At 42.9% G+C, this 24,300-nt stretch overlaps 1 protein-coding gene across 5 annotated transcripts in view; it reads left to right on the top strand.

The window, feature by feature from the left end:
- TBC1D8 (TBC1 domain family member 8) overlaps nt 1-24,300 on the top strand; it is a 121,568-nt gene that overhangs the window by 45,746 nt on the left and 51,522 nt on the right. For 3 of the 5 annotated variants that reach the window (XR_009054601.1, XM_057740932.1, XM_057740935.1), the window contains exon 2: nt 2,475-2,585. The exons of 1 other annotated variant lie outside the window; for it this stretch is intronic. Coding sequence is in view for 3 of the 4 variants with exons in the window: in XM_057740932.1 (XP_057596915.1) it covers nt 2,475-2,585 (111 nt within the window). In the remaining variant the exon portion in view is untranslated. Of the gene's footprint in view, nt 1-2,474; nt 2,586-2,612; nt 2,711-24,300 lie in introns of those variants that run through there. One more of the 5 variants, XM_057740934.1, reaches the window with a different exon arrangement.

The following is a 24,300-nucleotide window of genomic DNA, read 5'->3' as shown; positions in this document are numbered from 1 at the left end:
CTTCCTTTGTAAAAATGTTGCCGGAAGATGGGGCTCTAGCGGATGGTGATGTCCCAGGTGTTGGGCGAGTCCTTGGGACAGGCCACCAAATGAGGGTCCTTGGCTTTGCCCAGGAAAGAATTCAAGAGCCAGCCATAGTAAAGTGAAAGCAAATTTATTGAGAGAGAGACATTCCATAGACAGAATGCAGTCCCTCTCAGAAGGTGAAAGCGACCTGAAATACAGGGTGGTTAGTTTTTATGGGCTGGGTAATTCCATAGGCTAAGGAGTGGGAGGGTTATTCCAACTCTTTTGGAGAAGGGGTGGAGATTTCCAGGCCTTGGGCCACTGCCCACTTTTTGACCTTTTATGGTCACCCTCGGAACTGTCTGAGTGTGTCATTTAGCTAATGTATTACAGTGAGCGTGTAATGAGGTTCAAGGTCCACTGGAAGTCAAACCTTCCACCATCTTGGGCCTGATCGGTTGAAACCAGTTTGTGTCGTATCCAGTTTTTCTCAAGGGCTGTGTCATTCTTTAAGGGTTGTTGGATAAAGTAGGAAAACATGAACCCAGATTGATCTGGCTAAATGAATAAGTCGAAAAGTTAATGAGGGGGCTTCCCTGGGGGTGCAGTGGTTAAGAATCCACCTGCAAATGCAGGGGCACAGGTTCGATCCCTGGTCCAGGAAGATCCCACGGGCCGCGGAACAACTAAGCCTGTGCGCCACAACTACTGAGCCTGCGCTGTAGAGTCTGTGAGCCACAGCTATTGAGCCCATGTGCCACGACTACTGAAACCCACGTGCCTAGAGCCCACGCTCTGCAGCAAGAGAAGCCACCACAACTATTGAGCCCATGCACCTCAATGAAGACCCAATGTAGCCAATAAATAGATAAATTTAGAAAAGTTAATGAGAAACAGTTTCAGAGTCATTCTCCACGGAGTCCTTGTTAATGACAACGGGAAAAGGGGATACCTTACAGCAGGGGCCCCCAACCTTTTTGGCACCAGAGACTGGTTTTGTGGAAGACAATTTCTCCATAGATGGGGCGGGGGTGGGGAATGGTTTAGGCAGTAGTGGGAGTGATGAGCGATGGGGCGTGGAGGATGAAACTTCGCTCACCTGCTGCTCACCCCCTGGTGTGTGGCCTGGTTCCTAACAGGCCGAGGACTGGTACGGGCCTCCGGCCCGGGGGTTGGGAACCCCTGCCTTACAGGAGGGAAGCTTGGCACACTCTTCATCCACTGGTCGGAGGGAGTGTTACCAGTACCGGGACAAATCCAGATCGTCTGCCACCTGCTAGGATGGGATGAAAAAGATGCAATAGCCCTTCTGTGACTCTTTGCAAAGATTTATAACCTGAATGTAATTATGATCTAATTATGATGAAGCATCAGACAAAACCAAACTGTGGGACATCCTACAGAAACTGTGGCCCTTCCTCAGGGCCTGTTACGTAAGAATTAAGCTGAGGAGCTGAATCCTCTCAACCGTCTTGAGTTGCAGGCTATAGAAGATTGCGCAGGAGCAGATGCTGCTGTTTTTTCCCTCTGCCGTTGGTTCATGGTGCTTTTCACAACAGGGTGGTAAACTTTTGTGTTGTGTGCTTCATGGCCTGTGAAGGACTTCGATATGTTTTCTTTTTTTAAAAAAAATATTTATGTGGTTGCGCCAGGTCTTCGTTGTGGCAGGCAAGCTCCTCAGTTGTGGCATGCGAACTCTTAGTTGCAGCATGTGGGATCTAGTTCCCTGACCAGGGATTGAACCCGGGTCCCCTGCATTGGGAGCGTGGAGTCTTAACCACAGGACCCCCAGGGAAGTCCCTCAATGTGTTTTCTTATTTGCTTCTCACAGTTTCCTTCCAGCTTATTCTTCCAGCTTTGCGATGACGATATGATGACTGTAATAATAATAATAACAGGCAGTACTCAGGGAGCACTTCTTCTGCCCAGGCGGGAGCCCGCGCCCTCTGAGTGCTGCACGCGTTAACTGGTTTAACTCTCACAGTTACCCTGTGAGGAAGGTACACTGTGATTAGTCCATTTTACAAAAGGGAAGACCGGAGCCCAGAGAAGTTAAATGACTTGCCCAAGGTCACACAGCTGGAAAGTGGTGGAGCCTGGATTTGAGTCAGGCCGTGGGACTCTGGCTCCCCCGCCCTGATTTCCTGCATTGCGTGGCCTCCTGTACCGAGCCGCTGGGGGAGGCGGACACTCAGCGGGGTCTGGTGGCTTGTTGGGGCCCCTTGTTCGCTTACTCATTGATTCTGCAAACCTGTGCAGAGTGGCTGCAAACACCAGGCCCTGTTCCAGACGCCGGAGAACGGGACAAGGCAGCTAGATCCCTGGGCATTACGAGCTGGACGCCAGACCTGCCGCCCAGGGTCAAGTCCACACGCAGGGCATGTGCGCGAGGAGCGGGTGGCCACACGTGGGCTGCTGGCCCGTCCGTCCCTGTGCTCACACGTGCATTGTCCTCTTGTCTCTTGAAGGTCGCCTAGTGGGTGCCTTGGATGCGGTGCTGGATTCCAACGCCCGGGTGGCCCCGTTTCGAATTCTGCTGCAGGTCCCCGGCTCCCAGGTGTATTCTCCCATAGCATGTGGTGAGTTACTGAGCGGATCGGACGTGTACTGGGCCGTGGCCACGGGTGAGTTCTGTTGCAGGTGGAACGTTCCCCACCTTGAGGTCTGAGCATGCTGAGTATCTGCATGGTGGTGACGCTTGAAGGTAACTCCTTCTAGAACCTCATTTGCTGCTGTGAGCTGTTTGTTCTTTTTTCTCCAACCATCAGACGCGTGTAGAGGCTCTAAGCTTGGGCAGCCAGGCTTCCGAGTGGTGTGTTGATCCAGGGGGCTGTGAATCCAGCTTTTTTCTTCATCTCACATGTCATGTCTGACATAACACGTGTCCTGGGTGCGAGCACATACCGGTAACGGTGTAGGGGCGGTGGGGAGGGTGTCTGGGGCTGGGTCTCACTTAGGCCAGTCTTCATCCTTGTTCCACGTATGCACAGAATCACTGGACCGCCGGGCCCTGTGGGAATTTAGAAGTCACCTTCCCATCCTCTCCATCTTCTGAGTTTTAGTTCCTCCCACGTGCACATCATCCGGTGCTCTGCCTCACGGCTTCAGCTCCCCTGGGGCTGGGAATCGCTGCGTCCTGAGAAGCCCCTTTTATTAAAAAACAAAACCAAGATGTGTCTTTTTAATTACACGAGTAATAACTGTTCACCTTCCAGAAATTAGAAAATAGGTAAGAAAGAAGGAAAAAGAAATCATCTATAACCTTTTATCCAGTGCTAATAACTCTTCTGTCTACATATGTACTTCTCCATAAAGGTTTTTAGTTGTATTGTTTTCCTCTTAAACATTTTACTAACTACCCTAAACTTTCAAAGTCGCCTCACATTCTTTAACAACATTGGATTACTTTTTTTTTTTCCTGGAAAAAATACAGAAAGTATAAAGAAGAGAGTTGTCATCCATACCCACCATTACTAATGACTGTTTATATCTTGGCATGCTTTTTTCCAGTGTGTTTTGTTTTTTCGGACAAATCATTCTGTACTTGCATAAAATAATAAAATGATGCATGCTCAGTATAATCAATTAACACTTTAAAGTACAAAGAAGAAAATATACCTCCCCCCATATCCTAGCCACTCAAGGAAGGGTACCTCCAGTGACACTGGGGTCACATCATCTAGACAACTCACTTTCTTTTCTTTTCTTTTCTTGTATTTTTTGGCAGCACTGGGAGGCTTGTGAGATCTTAGTTCCCCAACCAGGGATTCCACTTGGGACCATAGCAGTGAAAGCACGGAGTCCTAACCCCTGGACTGCCAGGGAATTCCCAACACGATGCATTTAGACAAGTCCAGGGATAGTTATGAAAAAGAATAGACGTGTCTTATGCAGCTTGCCTGACAGTGCTAGTTTATAATAAAAAATATTGTTTTTAGTGGATTTCAATAAAAGGAAAGATGCTGAAGTGAAATGAAAGAACTGTTAAACTTCAAATAAATATCCCTTTAACACCGATCACTTACTTTCTCGAAAGTTCATTTAAGGTCAAGGGGAGATACGTTGAAAGCATGACAAGGTCAGAATTGTGGCTTTTGAAGACAGTGTTACCATTCTGACGGTGTTCACTGACTCCCCCCTTGAAGGACAGGGATGCCAGTGTTCTCATCCCTCCCCTACCCCACCCAGGCTTTCATTTTAAAAAGTCTTATTATTAATTGAAATTGTACATTGTAATTCCCATTCTCTTCTGTCACCATTCTTTCCACCTTTATGTGGCTCAGTTCTCTATGTAAACTGATTTAATGCTTCCATCAGGTATGGCTTTCACAATACAGAGTCTTTTATTTTGGCCCCTCTCTTAATTGGCTATATTCTTGTTTTCTTCCTCTAATAATGTCTCACATTTGCAAGTGTTTGTCTGTTGCTTTTGGACTTGAATGACACTTTGGCTGGGTATGATGGGCTCCGGCCAGACTCTGGAGCTTGGTGGCCAGCACTTTGTGGTCTTTCGGTATATAAGTGGCGAGGGGAGAAATCTCAGGCTGGTCTGACTCCCCACTCCCCCCCCGCCCCCCTCCCCCAACTTGTGGGTGATGTACTTTTTGTGGGTATAACTGTTTTTTTATCACTGAAGTTTAGCATTAGTCACTTTAGTAACTTGGTTATATCTGTTACTCCCTTGAGCACACTGTTACATTTTTCTAGAACTCCACCTGCTCTTGCAGCACACAGATTGATTACTTTAATCATTTCAGGAAACGTTCTTATATCATCCTGTGTACCTATTACATTTTCAAAAATGCATTTTATGTTCTGTTGGTTGGATTCCCCACTTCAAGGACACTTTATGTTGGACAGCTGTGGTCTGTTTTTTTTTTTTTTTTTTTTTGAAGAACTTTTATTGAGATACAGTTAACATACAATAAACTGCATATATTTAGAGTGTACAATTTGGTGTCCCAATCTCCCAATTCATTCCCCCCCAACCCTCCCCGCTTTCCCCACTTGGTGTCCATATGTTTGTTCTCTACATCTGTTTCTGTTTCTGCCTTGCAAACAGGTTGATTTGTACCATTTTTCTATATTCCGCATATATGTGTTAATATACGATATTTGTTTTTCTCTTTCTGACTCACTTCACTCTGTATGACAGTCTCTAGGTCCATCCATGTCTCTACAAATGTCCCAGTTTCATTGCTTTTTACAGCTGAGTAATATTCCATTGTATATATATACCACATCTTTTTTATCCATTCATCTGTTGATGGACATTTAGATTACTTCCATGTCCTGGCTATTGTAAATAGTGCTGCAGTGAACATTGGAGTGCCTGTGTCTTTTTGAATTATGGTGTTCTCTGGGTATATGCCCAGCAGTGGGATTGCTGGGTCATATGGTAATTCTATTTTTAGTTTTGCAAGGAACCTTCATACTGTTCTTCATAGTGCTTTAATTTGTTTTTCTTTTTTTCTTCTCTTTTTTGGGTAAAAATGTGTAGATCTTTAATAAAAGAATTGACTGTACAAATGTGCACCCCTTTCACAGTATTCCTTTTTACTTCATATGTGCGTTATTGGTTAGGCTATAGGATTTCTCTGTTACAGCACTAACAGGCAACTCTTTAGGAAAGGGGCAGAAAAAGGAATGTATGTAAAGCACTATTTCTTTTAGGTACAATAAGTGTAGTAGTGTTTCAGGAAGACTGTTTTTCTTGATCTGTTGTTTTCAGCTGCACTTTCCATGCTGGTAGTATAACCCTTTCCTCTAAGTTTATTCCATTTTCAGCAGTGTATTCCAGACTCTGCTGCCTTTAACGGATCTACTAATTTTGCTGTCATGTGATTTTGATCCTCAGTTCATTTACATAGGTCTCCAATCTCCTGTTTCATCTCTGAAATTTCACCGTCTCATCTTGGAGCTCTGTTTTTATTGAACTCACGTTTCTGTTACATCGTCTTGGAGTGTGAAGCCTTTGTGGGCATTTCCTCCTCTTCACTGTCCTTCAGGACAGCATCTCTGCCTTTGAGCACCTCATTATTTTTCGTCTCCCCTTGCTGTCAGGTGTTTTGCTTGGTGACTGTGCTGTTTCTCCCCATCTTGCTCACACTTGGACATGGTCCTCCCAGACCATCAGTGTGTTATTTGCGTTAATGTGGTGAGTGTGGCTTTTTGACATGTATTTTGGGGATAGAGCAGGGAGGGCTGGAGTGTTGCTGGCTGGGACGTGGGATGGGAGGGGCAGGACCCTGTCTTCTCTCTCCTTTCTCTCTGGATTCCTTTCCTCCCCTCCCCTCTCTTCTCCTCTCCCCCAGGCAAGGGAGGTAGGCTCGCTCTGGATTTGAGGCTTTTGATGAGAATATTTGGATTTTTGTCTCCTTGTTAGATGGCCCTCTGGGGAGTTGGCAGTGGGAGGAGTTAGGGCACAAACCTGCTCAGTTGCAGAGTCCACGTAGCCCAGCAGGTCCACAGGAGCCACCCTGGGCTCCACGGGGACACAGTGTCATGCTTGATGGCTACACAGCGTTCAGCCTTGTGGCCGTAGCCTGATTTACTCATCCAGCCATTTATTAGACGCTTAATTGGATCTAATGTTTAAGTACTGTATAAACCTAAATGAACATCCGATACTTACTTTAGGATGCTCACAATCCCCAAAGTCCATTCATTTGACATGTTTGATGCCTGCCTCGTACCCGACGCATGCGTGCTGCCAGGGAGTCCTGGGTGACTGTGTGGGGGCCTCTCCCTCTCCCTGACCTTCCAGGGCTGTGGGGAATCAGACAGCCACCTGGAAATGGCAGGTACAGGTGGAACAAGGGTTAGGAAAGCGAGAGAGTCCAGGGCCCTGGAGGAACGCGTACAAGCACACCTTGTTTTATTGTACTTTATTGTGCTTCACAGATGTTGCATTTTGTATCCGTCGACGGTTTGTGGCCAACCCTACACTGAGCAAATCTTTCTGTGCCGTTTTTCCAACAGCATTTGTTCCCTTTGTGGCTCTGTGTTACATTTTGGTCATTCAGTGTCAAGGTTTTCTTTATTATATTTGTTCCAGTGATCTGCAATCAGTGATCAGTGATCTTCAATGTGACGATGGTATTGCCTTGGCCAAAAAGTTCGTTCGGGTTTTTCTCTAAGCTGTTATGGAAAAACCCAAACGAACTTTTTGGCCAACCCAATAAAAAGATTACTGACTGGCCAAAGGCTCCAATGATGGTTAGCTTTTTTGTAGCAATAAGGTGTTGTTTTTGTTTTTTTTTTTTTAAATAAATTTATTTGTTTATTGTTGGCTGTGTTGGGTCTTTGTTGCTGCATGGGCTTTCTCTAGTTGTGGCGAGTGGGGGCTATTCTTCACTGCGGTGCGTGGGCTTTTTTTTTTTTAAGCTTTTTATTGGAATATAATTGCTTTACACTGTTGTGCCAGTTTTTGAGGTACACCAAAGTGAATCAGCTGTGTTTATACATATATCCCCATATCCCCTCCCTCCTGCGACTCCCTCCCCTCCTCCCTATCCCAGCCCTCTAAGTCATCACCCATCATCAAGTTGATCTCCCTATGTTATACGGCAGCTTCCCACTAGCCATCTGTTTTACATTTGGTAGTGTATATATGTCAGTGCTACTCTCTCACTTTGTCCCAGCTTCCTCTTGGCCCCCCCTCACCCCGTGTCCTCAAGTCCATTCTCTACATCTGCATCTTTATTCTTGCCCTGTCACTGGGTTCATCTGTACCAGTTTTTTAGATTCCATATATATGAGTTAGCATACGGTATTTGTTTTTTTGGCTTACTTCGCTCTGTATGACAGTCTCTAGGTCCATCCACCTCACTACAAATAACTCAATTTCATTCCTTTTTATGGCTGAGTAATATTCCATTGTATATATGTGCCACATCTTCTTTATCCATTCATCTGTTGATGGGCATTGAGGTTGCTTCCATGTCCTGGCTATTGTAAATAGTGCTGGTGCACAGGCTTCTTATTGCAGTGGCTTCTCTTGTTGCAAAGCACAGGGTCTAGATGCACAGGCCTCAGTAGTTGTGGCACATGGGCTCAGTAGTTGTGGTATGCAGGCTTAGTTGCTCCCTGGCATGTGGGATCTTCCCAGACCAGGGCTTGATCCTGTGTCCCCTGTATTGGCAAGTGGATTCTTAACCACTGTGCCACCAGGGACGTCCCAAGGTGTTTTTTTAAATTAAGGCATGTCTTGTTCATTTAGACGTAATGTTATTATACACTTAATAGACTACAGTGTAGTGTAAACATAACTTTTATAGGCACCAGAAAATCAAAAAATTCGTGGGACTTGCTTTATTGTGATAACTGCTTTATTGCAGTGGTCTGAACCCAGCCCCCGATGTCTCTGGGGTGTGCCTGTGATAAGGAATTGTTGCACCCAATGGATGTATGTTCTAAGACCATTTATATGTATATTGCCAAATTGCCCGCTGTAAAGGCTGCGGTAGCTTGTCCCTCCCCCCGCAGAGTAGTTGTTCTGAGCAGATTTAGTTCCTGGACCATTCTTTCTGTTGAACCAAGCTCTGCTTCCTTGAACCATAAAAAAATGAAATCTTACCGTTTGCAGCAACATGAATGGACCCAGAGATGATCATACTAAATGAAGTAAGCCAAACAGAGAAAGACAAATACCATATGATATCACTTATATGTGGAATCTAAAAAAAATGATACAAATGAACTTATTTACAAAACAAAAATAGACTCACAGACATAGAAAACCAACTTATGGTTACCAAAGGGGAAAGGGAGTAGGGGATAAATTAGGAGCTTGGGATTAACATATACATGCTACTGTATATAAAATAGATAATCAACAAGGACCTACTGTATAGCACAGGGAACTATATTGAATATCTTGTAAAAACCTATAAGGGAAAAGAAACTGAAAAAGAATAGATATATACATATAACTGGATCACTTTGCCATACACCTGAAATCAACACAACATTGTAAATCAACTAGACTCCGACTAGAAAAAAAGATCTGCTTCCTTTGGTTTCCACTTGACTGGGTGCTTGCCTTGAACCTGACCCATGGCAGGTCTATAGATGCTTCACTTTCCTCTGTCCCCTTGGCCACAGAAGGTTCAAGTAAGCATTTGTTCGTTCCAGTGCCTCTTTTCTTGGGTAGGGAAGAGAGGATGGGGAGGGAATTTGTGTCTCAGGTTTGTGGTATTGATGTAGGTACTTAGGTCTCTTCTGGGAGTCACTTGGGCATCTTGCACTGTGATATTGACTCACCACATTTAATATTTTATTGTGTCTTGAGCATTGAGAAAGGCTCCCTGCCCAGGGTTTCGCGTCTCAGATAAAGCACAAACAGGAGCTGTAGGAAGGGCCTGGGCGGCACCAGGACGTGGTGGGAACAGGAAGGGTGGCCCACGGGAATGTTTATATCTTCACTTGTCTCTTGCTGCTCACACGGCAGTGTGGGAAGACTTTCAAGGATCACTCCTTCTGTTTCTTTTTAAGCAGAGGTGGAAGAGCTGGGTAGATAATTTCGTGGGTGAACACGACTGTTGTATGGCAAGAGAGATCTATGGATGGCTGTGGTGGGAAGAGGAGAGAATTTGTTATTACGATTACTTTGTTAATATACACGGACCAAAGAATCCCAAGGCTTTATCAGCACTGCTGGTTTCAGTGGATAGAAGAGAAGGTACATCATGAGAGCGTGGTTATGAGTTGTTTCGAGGGCACTGGGCAGAGGAGTGTGCCATGTCATTTGGGTCAGAGCTCAGATGAGCCCCCACCCACTGAGAGGACTCCCCGGACACCCTGCCAACCGCCTTCTCCATTCTGGCCCTTGAGTCATTGCAGCACTACTGATATTTCCTATTTATTTATTTATTTCAATATTTACTTATTTATTTATTTGATTGCACGTGTCTTAGTTGTGGTAGGTGGGCTCCTTAGTTGCGGCTCACCAGCTCCTTAGTTGTGGCACAGGGGCTCTTTAGTTGTAGCATGCAAACTCTTAGTTGCGGCATGCATGTGGCATCTAGTTCCCTGACCAGGGGTTGAACCTGGGCCCCTGCTTTGGGAGCGTGGAGACTTAACCACTGCACTACCAGGGAAGTCCCTCCTTTTTTTAATTTTTTTTTTTATTTTCTTTTTTATTAAGGCACACGGGCTTAGTTGCTCCGCGGCACGTGGGATCTTCCTGGAGCTGGGATCGAACCCGTGACCTCTGCATTGGCAGGCGGATTCTTAACCACTGCGCCACCTAGGAAGCCCCCCTCCTTTTTATTTAAACGCTTACCTCCCGCATGAAAATAAAAGTTTTCTCAGAGTCATGCTCACTATTCACCCTCCAGTGCCCAGGGCAGAGCCTGGCATGTGGTCAGCTCAGTAAAGAGTGGTGGGTGAGCGAGGGCTGAAGTATGCACGAGAAGGTCAAGGGCCCAGCAGTCAAGACCCCTGCTTGTAAGGAGGGGAAGGAGGGTGCTGAGTGTGATCACGGATGAGACTTCTTGGGCCCTTTCTGAGAAGCCAGGGATAGTCCAGGGCTGTGTGGGGCCTGAGTCTCAGCTCTGTAACCAGCCACCAGGACTGCTGAACAGAAGAACTTTCGAAATAGGGATCTTGCTTGCTTTCTTTAAAAAAAATTTTTTTTTTAATTATTGTAAAATATAAAATTGACCAGCTTAGCCACTTTTTTCTTTCTCTTTTCTTTTCCATTATGGTTTATTATAGGATGTTGAATACAATTCCATGTGGTATACAGCAGGACCTTGTTGTTTATCCATTCTCTATGTAATAGCTTGCATCTGCTAATCCCAAACTCCCAATCCTTCCCTCCCCCACCCTCTCTCCTCCTTTCAACCACAAGTCTGTTCTCTGTCTGTGAGTCTGTTTCTGCTGTGTAAGTTCATTTGCATCATTTTTTTTTTTGATTCCACACACAAGCGATGTCATATGATATTTGTCTTTCTCTGTCTGACTTACTTCACTTAGTATGATAATCTCTAGGTCCATCCATGTTGCTGCAAATGGCACTATTTCATTCTTTTTTATGGCTGAGTACTAGTCCATTGTATACACGTACCACGTCTTCTTTATCCATTCAGCTGTCGATGGACACTTCGGTTGCTCCCAAGTCTTGGCTGTTGTGAACAGTCCAGCTTAACCGTTTTTAAGTGCATGGTTAAGAGGCATTACGCACATTCACACTGTTGTGTTACCATCACCACCATCCATCTCTAGAAATTTCACCTTCACAGATGGAAACTCTGTGCCCTTAAACACGAACTGCCCATCCCTCCATCTGCCAGCCCCTGGAAACCCCCGTTCTGCTTCATGCCTCTCTGACTTTGACGACCTTATGCGCCTCATGTAAGTGGAATCATGCAGTTATGTCCTCTTGTGTCTGGCTTATTTCACTGAACGTAATGTCCTCAAGGTTCATCCACAACGGAAATTGGAGACAAATTAGGAAATAATATGCAAATGATTAAAAAGTTCAAAAAAAGAAAAAGTTCATCCATGTTGTGGCATGTGTCAGAATTTCTTTCCTATTAAGGCTGAGTAAGTATGTCTACTTTCCTTTTGAAATCAGATATGCAGTGATTGGTGCGTGAGTAGAAACCAAGGATGTGGTATGTAGAACCTGGAGAGGTGACTGCCAGGAGTCAGCTCCTAGTCAGGGACAGGAGGGGAGGGAAAAAAAGCAGGTAGGGGGGGTTGTCCAGCCTGCAGGGGGGTCGGCCTCTGGCTGAGTTGACACCTAGGCTGTGAAGAGCTCTTTGGGGCCCTGGAAGAACAGGACACTGTCGCCATTTCTGTGTCCGGTGGTCTCAGCCATGCTCTGTCCTGCAGTGAGTCCAGGGCATGCCAGGCTGCGAGTTACTGATGTGTTATTTCATGTTCCTGTTGGTAGGGGATTCTCAGAGCTATTGCTATGTTATCCACATACACATTTTATTCTTGACTGTGGCCCTGAACATTGAGTGAGTTGTTGTCTTTGCCTGTTTTTATTTATTTATTTTTAATGTTTTGGCTGCACCACGTGGCATGTGGGATCTTAGTCCCCCGACCAGGGATTGAACCTGCACGCCCTGCATTGGAAGCATGGAGTCTTAACCACTGGACTGCCAGGGAAGTCCCTTTGGCTGTTTTTAGGAAGCAGAAAATACCCAGGCAAGATTCTGGATTATCTGTCTGGACAGTAGCAGGAGTTGAATTGATTACACAATAATTTGACTCCTTTTGATATCATTCATTGAGATTGGGGGTAGGCTGTCTTTTCTGGTTACTGACAGAGGACTTGCCATGCTTAGAGGCAACTGGGGTGGTGTCCTGCCAAAAACATGGCCAAGAGAGCAGAAGCTTCAGGAGAAGCTCATCAAATCTTTATGCAGGTGGCCTTTTAATAATGCTCATGTCCTTTGTAGAGACATGGATGGACCTAGAGACTGTCATACAGAGTGAAGTGAGTCAGAGAAAAACAAATATCGTGTATTAACACATATGCGGAATATAGAAAAATGGTACAAATTAACCGGTTTGCAAGGCAGAAATAGAGACACAGATGTAGAGAACAAACATATGGACACCAAGTGGGGAAAGCTGGGCGCGGGGTTGGGGGGGTGAATTGGGAGATTGGGATTGCTCTATATGCATTACTAATAAGAAAAAAATATCAAATTGTACACTTTAAGTATATGCAGTTTATTGTATGTCAGTTGTATCTCAATAAAAGTTCTTAAAGAAAAAAAAAATAACGCTCATGTCCTTGTGATGTGCGTTTGGGCTCCAGAGTGCCCGGCTAGTATTGTGACTGTCTGTGACAGTGTTGTGCAAGGTTTTCGTGTCCCTACCAAGGTCTTTCCCTGGTCCTGAGTGAAATGAGGGACAGAAGGAAAACAGAAGGAAAAATAAAAAAGGGAGCCAAGTGGTAGCAGGTGAGAGTGATGCTGTGACAGCCCTTCCCACCAGCGGAGTGTGGGCCACAGGGAGGTACAGCCTGCACGGGCAGAGGCACATCTGCATCTCGGGAGCGGGCATGTGTGTAGCTCGAATAAAACTTAGTTCATATTTTAGATTTGGAAAATGAAAAACATGGTTTTGAAATTTCAAGAATCATTGAAGGAAGCTGTAATATTTTTGCTAACAAAATATGGAGTATGGTTTTTAAAAAGTGAGAATCACAGGAGTTATGCTTTCCAGTTTAAAAAATCCTTTCCTTCCCCATACTTTTCCTCCTTTGAGCCTCTCAGCAACGTGTAATTAATTATTGGCCCTGGAAAGGGAAGAAGCAACATAGAGTTTCCCTGTGACTTGCCAGGGCTGCATCTTGAGTCGGGGGGACCTCCCGGGTGGCCCAGGCACAGGTTCTTACAGAACATTCTGTTAGTGTTCTTTCTGCTCTGTTGTCTCTTATCTCTGCCCTTGACCGTGGCTGGCGTTTTAGTTTCTTGTCTTCTGCATCGCTGTTTGCTTTGTCTTTGGAGAGAGAGTTTTATTACAGGAGGAAATGTTCCAGGGTGGATCAGGTTAGTGTCTGGGTGACCTTTGTGCCAGGGCAGCAAAGGAAGTGCCAGCAAGATCCTTTTTCAAGAACAGAACTTGCTGTGTACTTCAAGGAAAGTCTGGGAGGCAACCCTGCAGGAGGAAAGTTAGAACTTTTTTGTGTGCGTCTCCTGGGGTCACTCAGTATGAGTGGTCACACTTGTTTTTGGTTGCTTGGGATTCCTGAGAACAACACTGGCTGGTATTTTCCACATGGATTTACACTTGGCAGTGACCGAGGGGGACCATGGTGGACATTTCTCTTCTGTTAGGAAGTTTCCATCACCAGGCTTTTACTGTTTCCAGTTAAGTAATTTCGCTTATGCTCGAATAATTAAACTCACTGAAGATGTTCTTCCATTGTGGATGGTGCTCATAAGTTACTAAAAAGTGGGCAAGTGCTGAGTCTAACTTTTAGACTTAGTGAGTTTGGAGCTCAAAAGTCATTTTTGTAAAATGCTTTTAAGCTGGGGGGATTGTTGGAGATCCCATGGTCTGAGTTCTCTTTGTTGGCAGTAGTCCCTTTTCTGAAATGTACAGAAATCGCAAATCACTGTGTTGTGTGACAGGAACTAGCATAGTGTTGTAGGTCAACTATTCTTCAAAAGCAAATAAGCTTGTAGAAAAAGATCAGATTTGTGGTCACCAGAGGTGGGGGCAGGGGCGAGGGGGAGAGGAATTGGATGAATGGTCAAAAGGTACAAACTTCCAGTTATAAGATAAATAAGTACTAGACATGTAATGTACTACATGATAAATATAATTAACACTGCTGTATGTTATATATGATAATATATATGAAATATATTATCATATATAATAATACATGAAATATATATAAATATATGAAAGCTTTTAAGACAGTAAATCCTCAGAGTTCTCATTATAAGGAAAAAAATTTTTTTTAATTTTTTTTAATTTTGTGTCTATATGAGATGATGGATGTCCTCTAAACTCATTGTGATAATTTCATGATGTAAGTCAAATCATTATGCTGTGCACCTTAAGCTTATACAGGGCTGTATGTCAATTATATCTCAATAAAACTAGGAGGAAAAAAATAGCCCTTTTCTCCCTCTTGCAATAATCCTGTTGTACAGTCTCTGCTTACCTTAAAATTCTGATTTTTTTTATTTGATAGACTTTAGAATAAATATGATGTAAACAAAAAATAAGTTTTTAAGCTGGGAATCAAACTTTTTTCTAGTATCTTACCGTTTGCCTACCTTCTGCACAGAGTGTGGCTTCTTTGACAGAAGAAACCATCTGGAGGGGATCTCAGCAGACATTCAGTTCCATCCCTTCCATTTTAGTAGATGAGAGTGACTGAGGCACCTGTGTTTCAACATACGCTGACTTTGGTGAATGACTTTTTATTAACTGACTCCTTAATGATCATTGGAGAAGGCGGAGCCTCAGAGCAGATGTGTCCTGACTCACCTGGTGTCCAGAGTACTCCTTCCTCACTGGACTTATGCGTCTGGGTGTGTCCTCATCCCCAGGTCACGTGACTGAAGCTGTCACCGTCACCAAGGGCTCACTTCTCTGACATCTGCTAGAACCTGAGGGCCCGGGGCTGGGGAGTGATCTGCATTTCAAAAACGAGGAAATTTAGGGAGTGTGAAATTCTCTGCCTCATTTTCTTATCTTGCTTTCACTTCTGATTTTACAAAATATTCACATACGTAGAGGTTAATTATCAAGGTTTATGTCTTTAAAAAAAAATTGAAGTATAGTTAACTTATAATGATTCAGATGTACGGCATAGCAATTCAGTTATAGATATATGTATATTCTTTTTCAGATTCTTTTCCATGATAGATTATTACAAGATATTGAATGTAGTTCCCTGTGCTATACAGTAGGTCCTTGTTTATCTATTTTATATGTCGTAGTGTGTATCTGCTAATCCCAGATTCCTAATTTATTCCCCCACCCTTTCCCCTTTGGTAACCATAAATTTGTTTTCTGTGTCTGTGAGTCTGTTTCTGTTTTGTAAATGAGTTCCTTTGTATCTTTTTTTTTGAGATTTCACATGTAGTTGATAACGTGATATTTGTCTTTCTCTGACTTATTTTACTTCACTTAGTCTGATCATCTCTAGGTCCATCCATGTTGCTGCAAATGGCATTATTTCATTCTTTTTTATGGCCGAGTAGTAGTCTATTGTATATACGTACCACATCTTCTTTATCCACTCCTCTGTAGATGGACATTTAGATTGTTTCCATGTCTTAGCTGTTATAACTAGTGCTGCTATGAACATTGGGTGCATGTATCTTTTCAAATTAGAGTTTTTGTCTTTTCCAGGTATATGCCTAGGAGTGGGATTGCTAGATCATATGGTAGCTCTATTTTTATTTTATTTTATTTTATTTTATTTTATTTTTTCTACTCTACTCTACCCTACCCTACCCTACCCTACCCTACCCCACCCCACCCCACCCCACCCTATTCTATTCTATTCTGGCTGTGTTGGGTGTTCCTTGCAGTGTGTGAGCCCTTCATTGCAGCATGTGTGGGCTTCTCTAGTTGTGGTGTGCAGGCTGCAGAGCACACAGGCTTAGTAGTTGTGGCGCACAAGTTTAGTTGCCCCACAGCATGTGGGATCTTAGTTCCCCAGCCAGGGATCGAACCTGCATCCCTTGCATTGGAAGGTGGATTTTCAGCCACTGGACCACCAGGGAAGTCCCTGGTAGCTCTATTTTTAGTTTTCTAAGGAATCTCCATACTGTTTTCCATAGTGGCTGCACCAGTTTACATTCCCACCAACAGTGTAGGAGGGTTCCCTTTTCTCCACACCCTCTCCAGCATTTGTTATTTGTAGACTTTTCAATGATGGCCATTCTGACCAGTGTGAGGTGGTACCTCATTGTCGTTTTGATTTGCATTTCTCTAATAATGAGTGATGTTGAGCAGCTTTTCATGTGCCTCCTGGCCATCTGTATGTCTTCTTTGGAGAAATGTCTATTTAAGTATTCTGCCACGCCTTTTCCGTTATGAACGTTTTTGTAAAATTTTCACTATGAAGATTTTCAAACACCCCAAAGTAGTGAGGACGGTGTAGTGAAGCCCTCCAGGCTCCTTATGCAGGTACGTCAGGATCAAGGTTTTGCGCACCTCGCTTTATCTCTTACTCTGAGACTTTTTTTTGCCCCCTTTGTTGTATTTTAAAGCAAATCCTAGAAATTGTGATGTTTCATCCATACGTATTTTAGTGAACATCTCTGAATCTAGGGCCATTCATTGTCACTGCAGTGGCATCATTAAACTGATGGAGGTAACCAGACTCCTTGGTGTCACTTGCACTTGGTGCAGACGTGGGCTTCTGGCTGCTTCAAGGTCCTTCACGGATCTGGTGGTTCTCATCCGAGTTCAACCAGAACCACATCGCTCATTTGATTGTTGTGTGTCTTACGTCTTTTTTAGTCCAGAAAGCCTCCACTCTTCTACCCCCACCCCACTGTTTTCCCCCAGGTCATTGGCTTGGTGAAGAAATTGGGTCAGTTTTTATTCAGAATGTCCTGCTGGTACATTTGTCTGTTTCCTTCCTCAAGGTATCACCTCACCCATTTCTTGGTCCTGCATATTTCCTAAAAAACTGGGCGGTAGGACTTCTCTGGTAGCGCAGTAGTTAAGAATCCACCTGCCAATGCAGGGGACACAGGTTCAAGCCCTCGTCTAGGAAGATCCCACATGCTGCGGAGCAACTAAGCCCCATGCGCCACAGCTACTGAGCCTGCGCTCTACAGCCCTTGAGCCACAACTACTGAAGCCCATGCGCCTAGAGCCTGTGCTTTACAGCAAGAAAAGCCACTGCACTGAGAAGCCCGAGCACCACAGCAAAAAGTAGCCCCCGCTCGCCGCTACTAGAGAAAGCCCGCACTCAGCAACAAATACCCAACGCAGCCAATAAATGAATAAGTTAAAAAAAACAACTGGACGGTAATTACAAAGCTTCAGTTGAATCCAGGTTTGTAAAGAAGAAGAAGAATATTGAACAGGTGGTTGTTCTGCATCCTGCGTGGGGCATGTATCCTCTGGTGTGTGACTCTTAGTGATGCTTAGATTAGTTGATGAGCTCAGGTGACAGCTTCCATTGCATTCTTCCCCATCAACCTTTCATCAAGTGGTTTTAGCCATTACGATCATTGCCTGAATACTTTTTCTCTTCATACTGAAAAGTGGTGATTTTCTAATTTAATCAGTACCCTCACAGCTGTCATTTTAAGCTTGTCAGTAAAGAACTTTACCTCGTCACCTAGAGCCATCTGGTCACCCTGAGAACCTTAGGAAAGGGAGGGGGAGAATATTTGCTTTTGTCCTTTAGTTGCCTGTTGTTTGTGTAAGTAGCTCGTGCCCTGGTTGTCTGCAGTGGTGACAAGACCCCTAAACAAGGGGTCTTGTTTTAGCTTTCTTTTCTCTTTTCCTCCTTCCCTCCCCTTAGTATCATTTTAAAGTTGTGTTCCCGACTGCCGACGTTTTATTATGAACATTTTTAAACATGCAGAAAAGTTGAAAAGATTGTGCAGTGAACACTGTAAGCCCTGGGTTTTTATACGTTCCATGTGTTTCAGTTGGTTGCTGTCCTCTTTGATACTCTAATTGTGCCACGTGCTGCCCATGAAAACCCCTTCCTGTGCCTTCTCTGACTTTGTCTCACTCCTGTTCATCTTCGAGTGATTCCTTGTTCTCTGCCAATAGGATGTTCAGTGCTCATCTTGTGCCTTCTTTGCCTCCTGCCTGGAATCAGCCGTTCTTCCAAGTAGCTCTGGTTCCTTTGGGTGGGGAATGGTATTTAGGGACCACAGTCTGGGGTGTGGGGTTGCTCACTGTTACTGGGTTGTCATTGCTTTGAAGGCTCTGCAAATAGGTATGAACCAAGAACTGTGTAAAAGAAAAGAAAAAAGAGGTATGAAAAAGGAAAATAAATCATGAGTTCAGGCTTAGCTTTCTGATTCAGCTGTAAAACTACAGTTATAACTTGGACTTTATATTTGTTTATCTTATTCACTGACAATCTTGGTTTCTAACAATACTCATGTAATTGTTCTCTATTATACATGCACACACACATATTGTCTCTAAATAATATCAATACCTCTATTAAGAATAAGAGTAGTGGACTTCCCTGGTGGTCCAGTGGTTAAGATTTACAATGCAAGGGGCACAGGTTCCATCCCTGTTCAAGGAACTAAGATCCCACATGCCATGGGGAGTGGCCAAAAGATTTTAAAAAAATGATGTAAAGAAAGAATAAGAGTAGTGAAAGAAAGCAACGATTTTGCAGCTCTCTTTGGTCTTAGAATATATTTAACTATGGATGTATAGTCAAAATACTGTTTAAAACAGTTATTTCCTCTTTGTAATTATGTTGGTAATTATTTTAATAACCTAATAACTTAATTTTTAATTGTTAAGGATTATATTTTTTCCCTTATTAACTCAATTAAAAATGCAAAACACTTTCATGGTTAATCAAATTTATAAAATCTATAAATTTATAAAACAAAAATGTATTTATAAAACAAATTTATAAAAAAAAATATTGTGGAGAAGCCATCCTTCCCCCTCTCCACCACTTTCTTTTTCACAAAAGTCACATACGTTCTGTTCTATGCCTTGCCTTTTTTACTTATCAACGTATCCTGGAATTCATTCCACATCAGAGAGTAGAGATCTTCCTCCTCCTCTTCCTCCTCCTGTTTTTCTTTCTCCTGATCCTTTGTTTTTGTCTTTCATTGCCTAGGAGTACCATAGTTTATTTAACCTGTTCTCTACTGATGGATATTTCCGTTGTTTGCAAACTTTACCTTGACAAATAATGCCCCAGTGAATAACCTGGTAGATTCCTAGAAGTGGCATTGTTGCATCAAAGGGTCAATTAGGTATTATTAAATTCCATTCTTTCCATTGGGGTTGCCTTATTTTTTAAAATTCCAATCAGCAATGGATGGAAGTGCCTGTTTTCCCAGACTTGTCATCAGATCTATTGTCAAATGTTAGGATTTCTGCCAACCTGATAGGTAGGAGATGGTGTTTCCCCATAGTTTTAATTTGCATTCTTTTTGTTATGAGGAAATTTAACATCTTTCATGTTCAAGGGCCATTTTCAGAAACTCTTTATTCCTATCATTTACCTAGTTTTTATTGGGTGGTTCTTTTTTTCCTCCTCAATTTTTAGGTGCTGTTTGTATATTAGGAATTATAGCCCTTTATTTGAGATATGAAATTACAAAGTCTTCCCCAGTTTGTCATGAAGTGGGATTTAGAACTCCTTTCTTTTATACTTTGTGATTTTGAGTTATGGTTAGAAGGTTTTCTCATTCCTAAGTTACTTAGGAATCCACTCATGTTTTCTTCAATTACTTGTAAATTAATTTTTTTCTTTCAGTACTTTAAAGCTGCTGTTGCATGTCTTCTGGCTTGCATTGTTTCTGATAGGAAGTCTACTATCATTCTCTGTTCCTCTGTAAATATTGTGTTTTTTTCCGTCTTTATCACTGGCTTTCACTGGTTTGTTTATGATGTGCATTTCTGCAGTTTGCTTTAATGATTTTTCTACTTGGGGTTTGTTGAGAATCTTGAATCTGTGTGTTTATAGTGTTCATCAAACAAAAAAAATTTCAACCATTATTTCTTCAAAAATTTTTTTTCTGTGCTTGCTTTGGCAGCACATGTATTTTAAAAAAGGTTTTTTTTTCCCCCTGTTCTGTGGTCCCCATTCCCCCCTTTTCCTGGGACCTCAGTTACACAGATTTTAGGCTGCTTGTCATTGTCCCACAGTTCACTGATGCTTTATCCTTTCTGTTTTGTTCATCCTTTTCCTTCTGTCTTTGATTCCAGAGTTTTTATTGCTATCAAGTATCCTTTTTTCTGCAATGTCCAACTTACTTTTAATCTCATCAATATATTTCTGATTTCAGAGACTGTTTTTCATCCCTAAGAGTTTGATTTGGATATTTTTAATGTCTTCCATTTAGTTCCTCAGCATCCTCATGCTTTCCTCTACTTTTTGAATACATGGAGTATATTTATAACAGCTGTCGTATGTTTCTGTCTACTGATTCTTTTATCTGTGTCATTTCTGGTTCTATTTCTAGTGATTGATTTTTGTTTATATAGGTCAAAATTTCCTACATCTCTGCTACTATCCCTGCTTCTATTTCTGAGAAGTGTTTCTAATGGTACCAGTACAGGGACATTTTAATGACTGTTTCAATTATAAATTAAAAATCGGTTTTACTTTCAGTGGCAAGGACGTTGAGTTTGTTTTTCACTTATTGCAAATAATTTTAGGGACTCATTCTAATTTGAAGGCAAAAAAGGATAAATTCTGTAAAAAGAAAGGCTTAAAACTTATTTTCTTAGACTACGTAGTGAGACGTATACACAGGTTTAAAAAAAAAGGCTTGATGATGTGATGTTGATATTGAACTTTTTACATGTTCGTATAAAGATACTGCTTCAGACAATATAGATTAGATGTTAGAGTATCCACTTTAAGAATGTGAGATTTCTGAAAATTAAAGCTTCGGTCCAACCCTTTCTGCTGTCATTCGTAATTTTTACTAGATTCTTTGCCTCAGAGTTTCTGTAGGCATGAGTGTAGGATGAGTGTTGAGTGGAATTTAGGAATGACCCTGTCTTGACTGTTCCACTGTTAGTTAGTCCCTTTGTGGTCTGTGTGGCTTTTAGTCCAGGCACTTAGAAGATTTTTAGTATTTGAACAGTAGAGAAATGTTAACTATGGCAAAGGAAGAGATCTGAAGGAGGCACATGCAATTCCCATTTCCCTGTGAAGTAGGATCTGGGTAGCTGAGAAGATACTGAATTCAATTGGATATTTACTATGCAGAGAGAAACAGTTGCTCTTGAAAACTGAAGCTGGGGTCAAGTTACTTATGACTGTGTTTGTGCAGATGCTGTAAATATAGACGATTAGATGCTTGTCTTACTTCCTGAAAATACCTCTGGGGAAAAGCTAAGAACGTAAATACCGCCGGTGAGTTTCAAAGTGACTCAGCTGCCGGGAGCTGCCCCCCACCCCACCCTTCTCCCCAGGCTCCTGTGTCCACCGTGTGTTACAGACAGGGCCAGGAGAGCAGGCCAGGAGAGCGGGCCAGGAGAGCGGGCCCCGAGCTTGGCTCTTGTCTGTGCTTTAGAGTTCTCACCTAGTAGGTGGAAATAACAACACCTATCTTGTGATGCTTTTTATGAAGATAAGCAAGGTTAAGTGTACAACATACCTAACAAAATGCCTGGGTCATGTTAGGCCTTCAGAAAATGTCCTGTGTCTGCACCTCTGGCAGTTCCTTCTTAGACCATCAAGCTGGTTATTTATAAATCCATCAATGTGATTTGTTTTGTGGTCATAATTCATGTTTCTAATACTGTATTTTAGTTTTGCATGGATATTTACAAATCTGAGTTTTGACTTCTTGTGTGGGTAATGTGTAAGAGCCACTGAACTTGAATTTTCTTAGAAAAGAGAAAAGTCTTTGTGTAAAATTAGGGGCCTGAATGAAACAAAGGATATGTAATTTTGCTAGTTTGACTTGTGTTACAATCCACAGTACTCCTCTACATTTTGGTTTTAGAAGGCTGTATTAACCTGCTACTAGTGCCTTAACAAAATACCACAGACTGGATGGCTGAAACAACAGAAATTTATTTTCTCATACTTCTGGAGTCTGGAAGTCCAAGATCAAGGTGCCAGCAGGGCTGGTTTCCCCTGAGGCCTCTCTCCTTGGCACGTAGATGGCCACCGTGTTGCTGGATCCTCACTTGGTGCCCCCCTGGTGTCTCTTCCTCTTCTCATGGGGACATGAGTCCTTACAAGGACCCCCGCCCTTATGACCTAATTTAACCTTAGTTACTTCCTTAAAGGCCCTAATCTTCAACTGTGGTCATGTTGGGGGTTAGGGCTTCATCATGTGAATTTGCAGGGGGGACCCAGCTCCGGTCATAACAACAGTTCTTCTCCATCTTAGCTTTGGAAGGCCTGAAGCAGAAGCGGGAGGAGTATTGCTATAATGTTGAATCAAGGTGTAGCCTTTCTATCATTCTGCCCCTTCAGTGGATGACAAATTCTCACTTTCTTATTTTCTCCTCTTTATATTTTTCGCCACGTATATGTCTGTAATGTGGTGGCTTTCAAACTTTTTTTGGCTGTGACCATGACCCAGAGACAGAAATATATGTAAGTGTGCGTGCATGACTCTAACAGGTATTTCACAAGTCAGTCGTTGCCCTTATAAAGTGGCAGGTATTCTCTTTTCTATTTCATTTTTAAAAAACAGCCGTTTGCTGATGGGCTACTTTCATGTAGCTGAAAAACATGACTGTCATGTGGGTTCAGAATGGGTTCAGAGCTTCAATGTGTGATGTGTGTTAAATGACTTTGCTTCTTAGTCCTTTGAGGTCACGGGTGTGCAGTCGGCTTGTACTGATTTACGGTATTTTCAAGCCCATCATAAGACTTCCCTGCAGAGGAAATTATAGTTCGGAAAATTTCCCTGCCATTTGGCAACTTTCATAGGAAGTAGAAGACAGTCGGGTGGGAGTGTTCCATCACGGTGATTGTCTTTGCTGGGAGAGGCCCATGGCTGTGTCAGATTCAGGACAGGGTGATGGTGTTCATTACCGCCTCCCCAACTGCAGCTCAGTGGTCGATTTTACAGGTGTGTCAATTTTCTCTCTCAAGGTGTGAGCTTAGTTTTGTTCTAGAATGATTTCCCCCTATTTTAAGGCTCTTCCCCAGGAGATAAATTTTTTTTTTCTTTAAGGTTAAAAAAGTCTAGTTTTTTGATGACATGGTTTTAAGTCTTTTTTTTTTTTTAAATTTTTTAAAAATTATTTTTTGGCCACACCATGCGGCATGTGGGTTCTAGTTCCCCGACCAGGGATCGAACCTGCACCCTCTGCAGTGGAAGCGTGGAGTCTTAACCACTGGACCAGGGAAGTCCCGGCCTCAGTCTTAATTCCACATGATATACTGTGTTGGGGCTCAGTTGGAATTTTATTCACGGCGTCTGTCGTTAGCAGGTGGAGGGCACGCTTGGTTTCACAGGTAACTGTTGGCCCTATGAGCTTAGGAACAGGATCAATGAAAAGCTGTCTCATGTCATCCAGGAAGATGCACTCAGCAAAATGGAATGGCAGAGAGAGTGCTGTGCTCTCTGTGCAAGCACAAGGTAGCCTTTTTAGTGTCAAGACCTAGGAGGTACTGGACCGGAGGATTATGTAAGTGTTACTTGAGAATTGAAATGCAGCTTCTTGTGGGAGGACCCCAGGGCACTTCAAGGTTGTGAAGAATGAGTTCACACCCTGGTTTGCCTTTCACTTGATATGCGTGACCTTGGAGAAGTGTCTATGCTGCCCTTTCCTCACGCAGCCTTCATTTTACATCAGTGAGGCCACTCCTGGAACAGAAAGGTCACAGAGTTCTGTCCCCTCTCTGTTCCTCCTCAGTCCTCCAAGTTTGTTTGTTTTTTATAAATTAGTATATGAAAACATATGGCAAAAGATTGAAGGCCAATACAGATACTCTTTTTTCCATGTATTCCTTGCCCTTTTTTAAAAAAAAAATATTCTCACCAGTTGGTTTATTATGATGGATAATAAAGGATAAAGATCTGTGAGAGGGGAGGGAGAAATTAGGAGTTTGAGATTAACATATACATACTCCTGTTTATAAGACAGATAATCAACAAGGATCTACTGTACAGCACAGGGAACTCTGCTGTATACTCTATAATG

This window comes from Hippopotamus amphibius, chromosome 7, assembly GCF_030028045.1.
Source record: "Hippopotamus amphibius kiboko isolate mHipAmp2 chromosome 7, mHipAmp2.hap2, whole genome shotgun sequence".
NCBI lineage: Eukaryota > Metazoa > Chordata > Mammalia > Artiodactyla > Hippopotamidae > Hippopotamus > Hippopotamus amphibius.
This window is presented reverse-complemented; position numbering and strand designations above follow the sequence as displayed.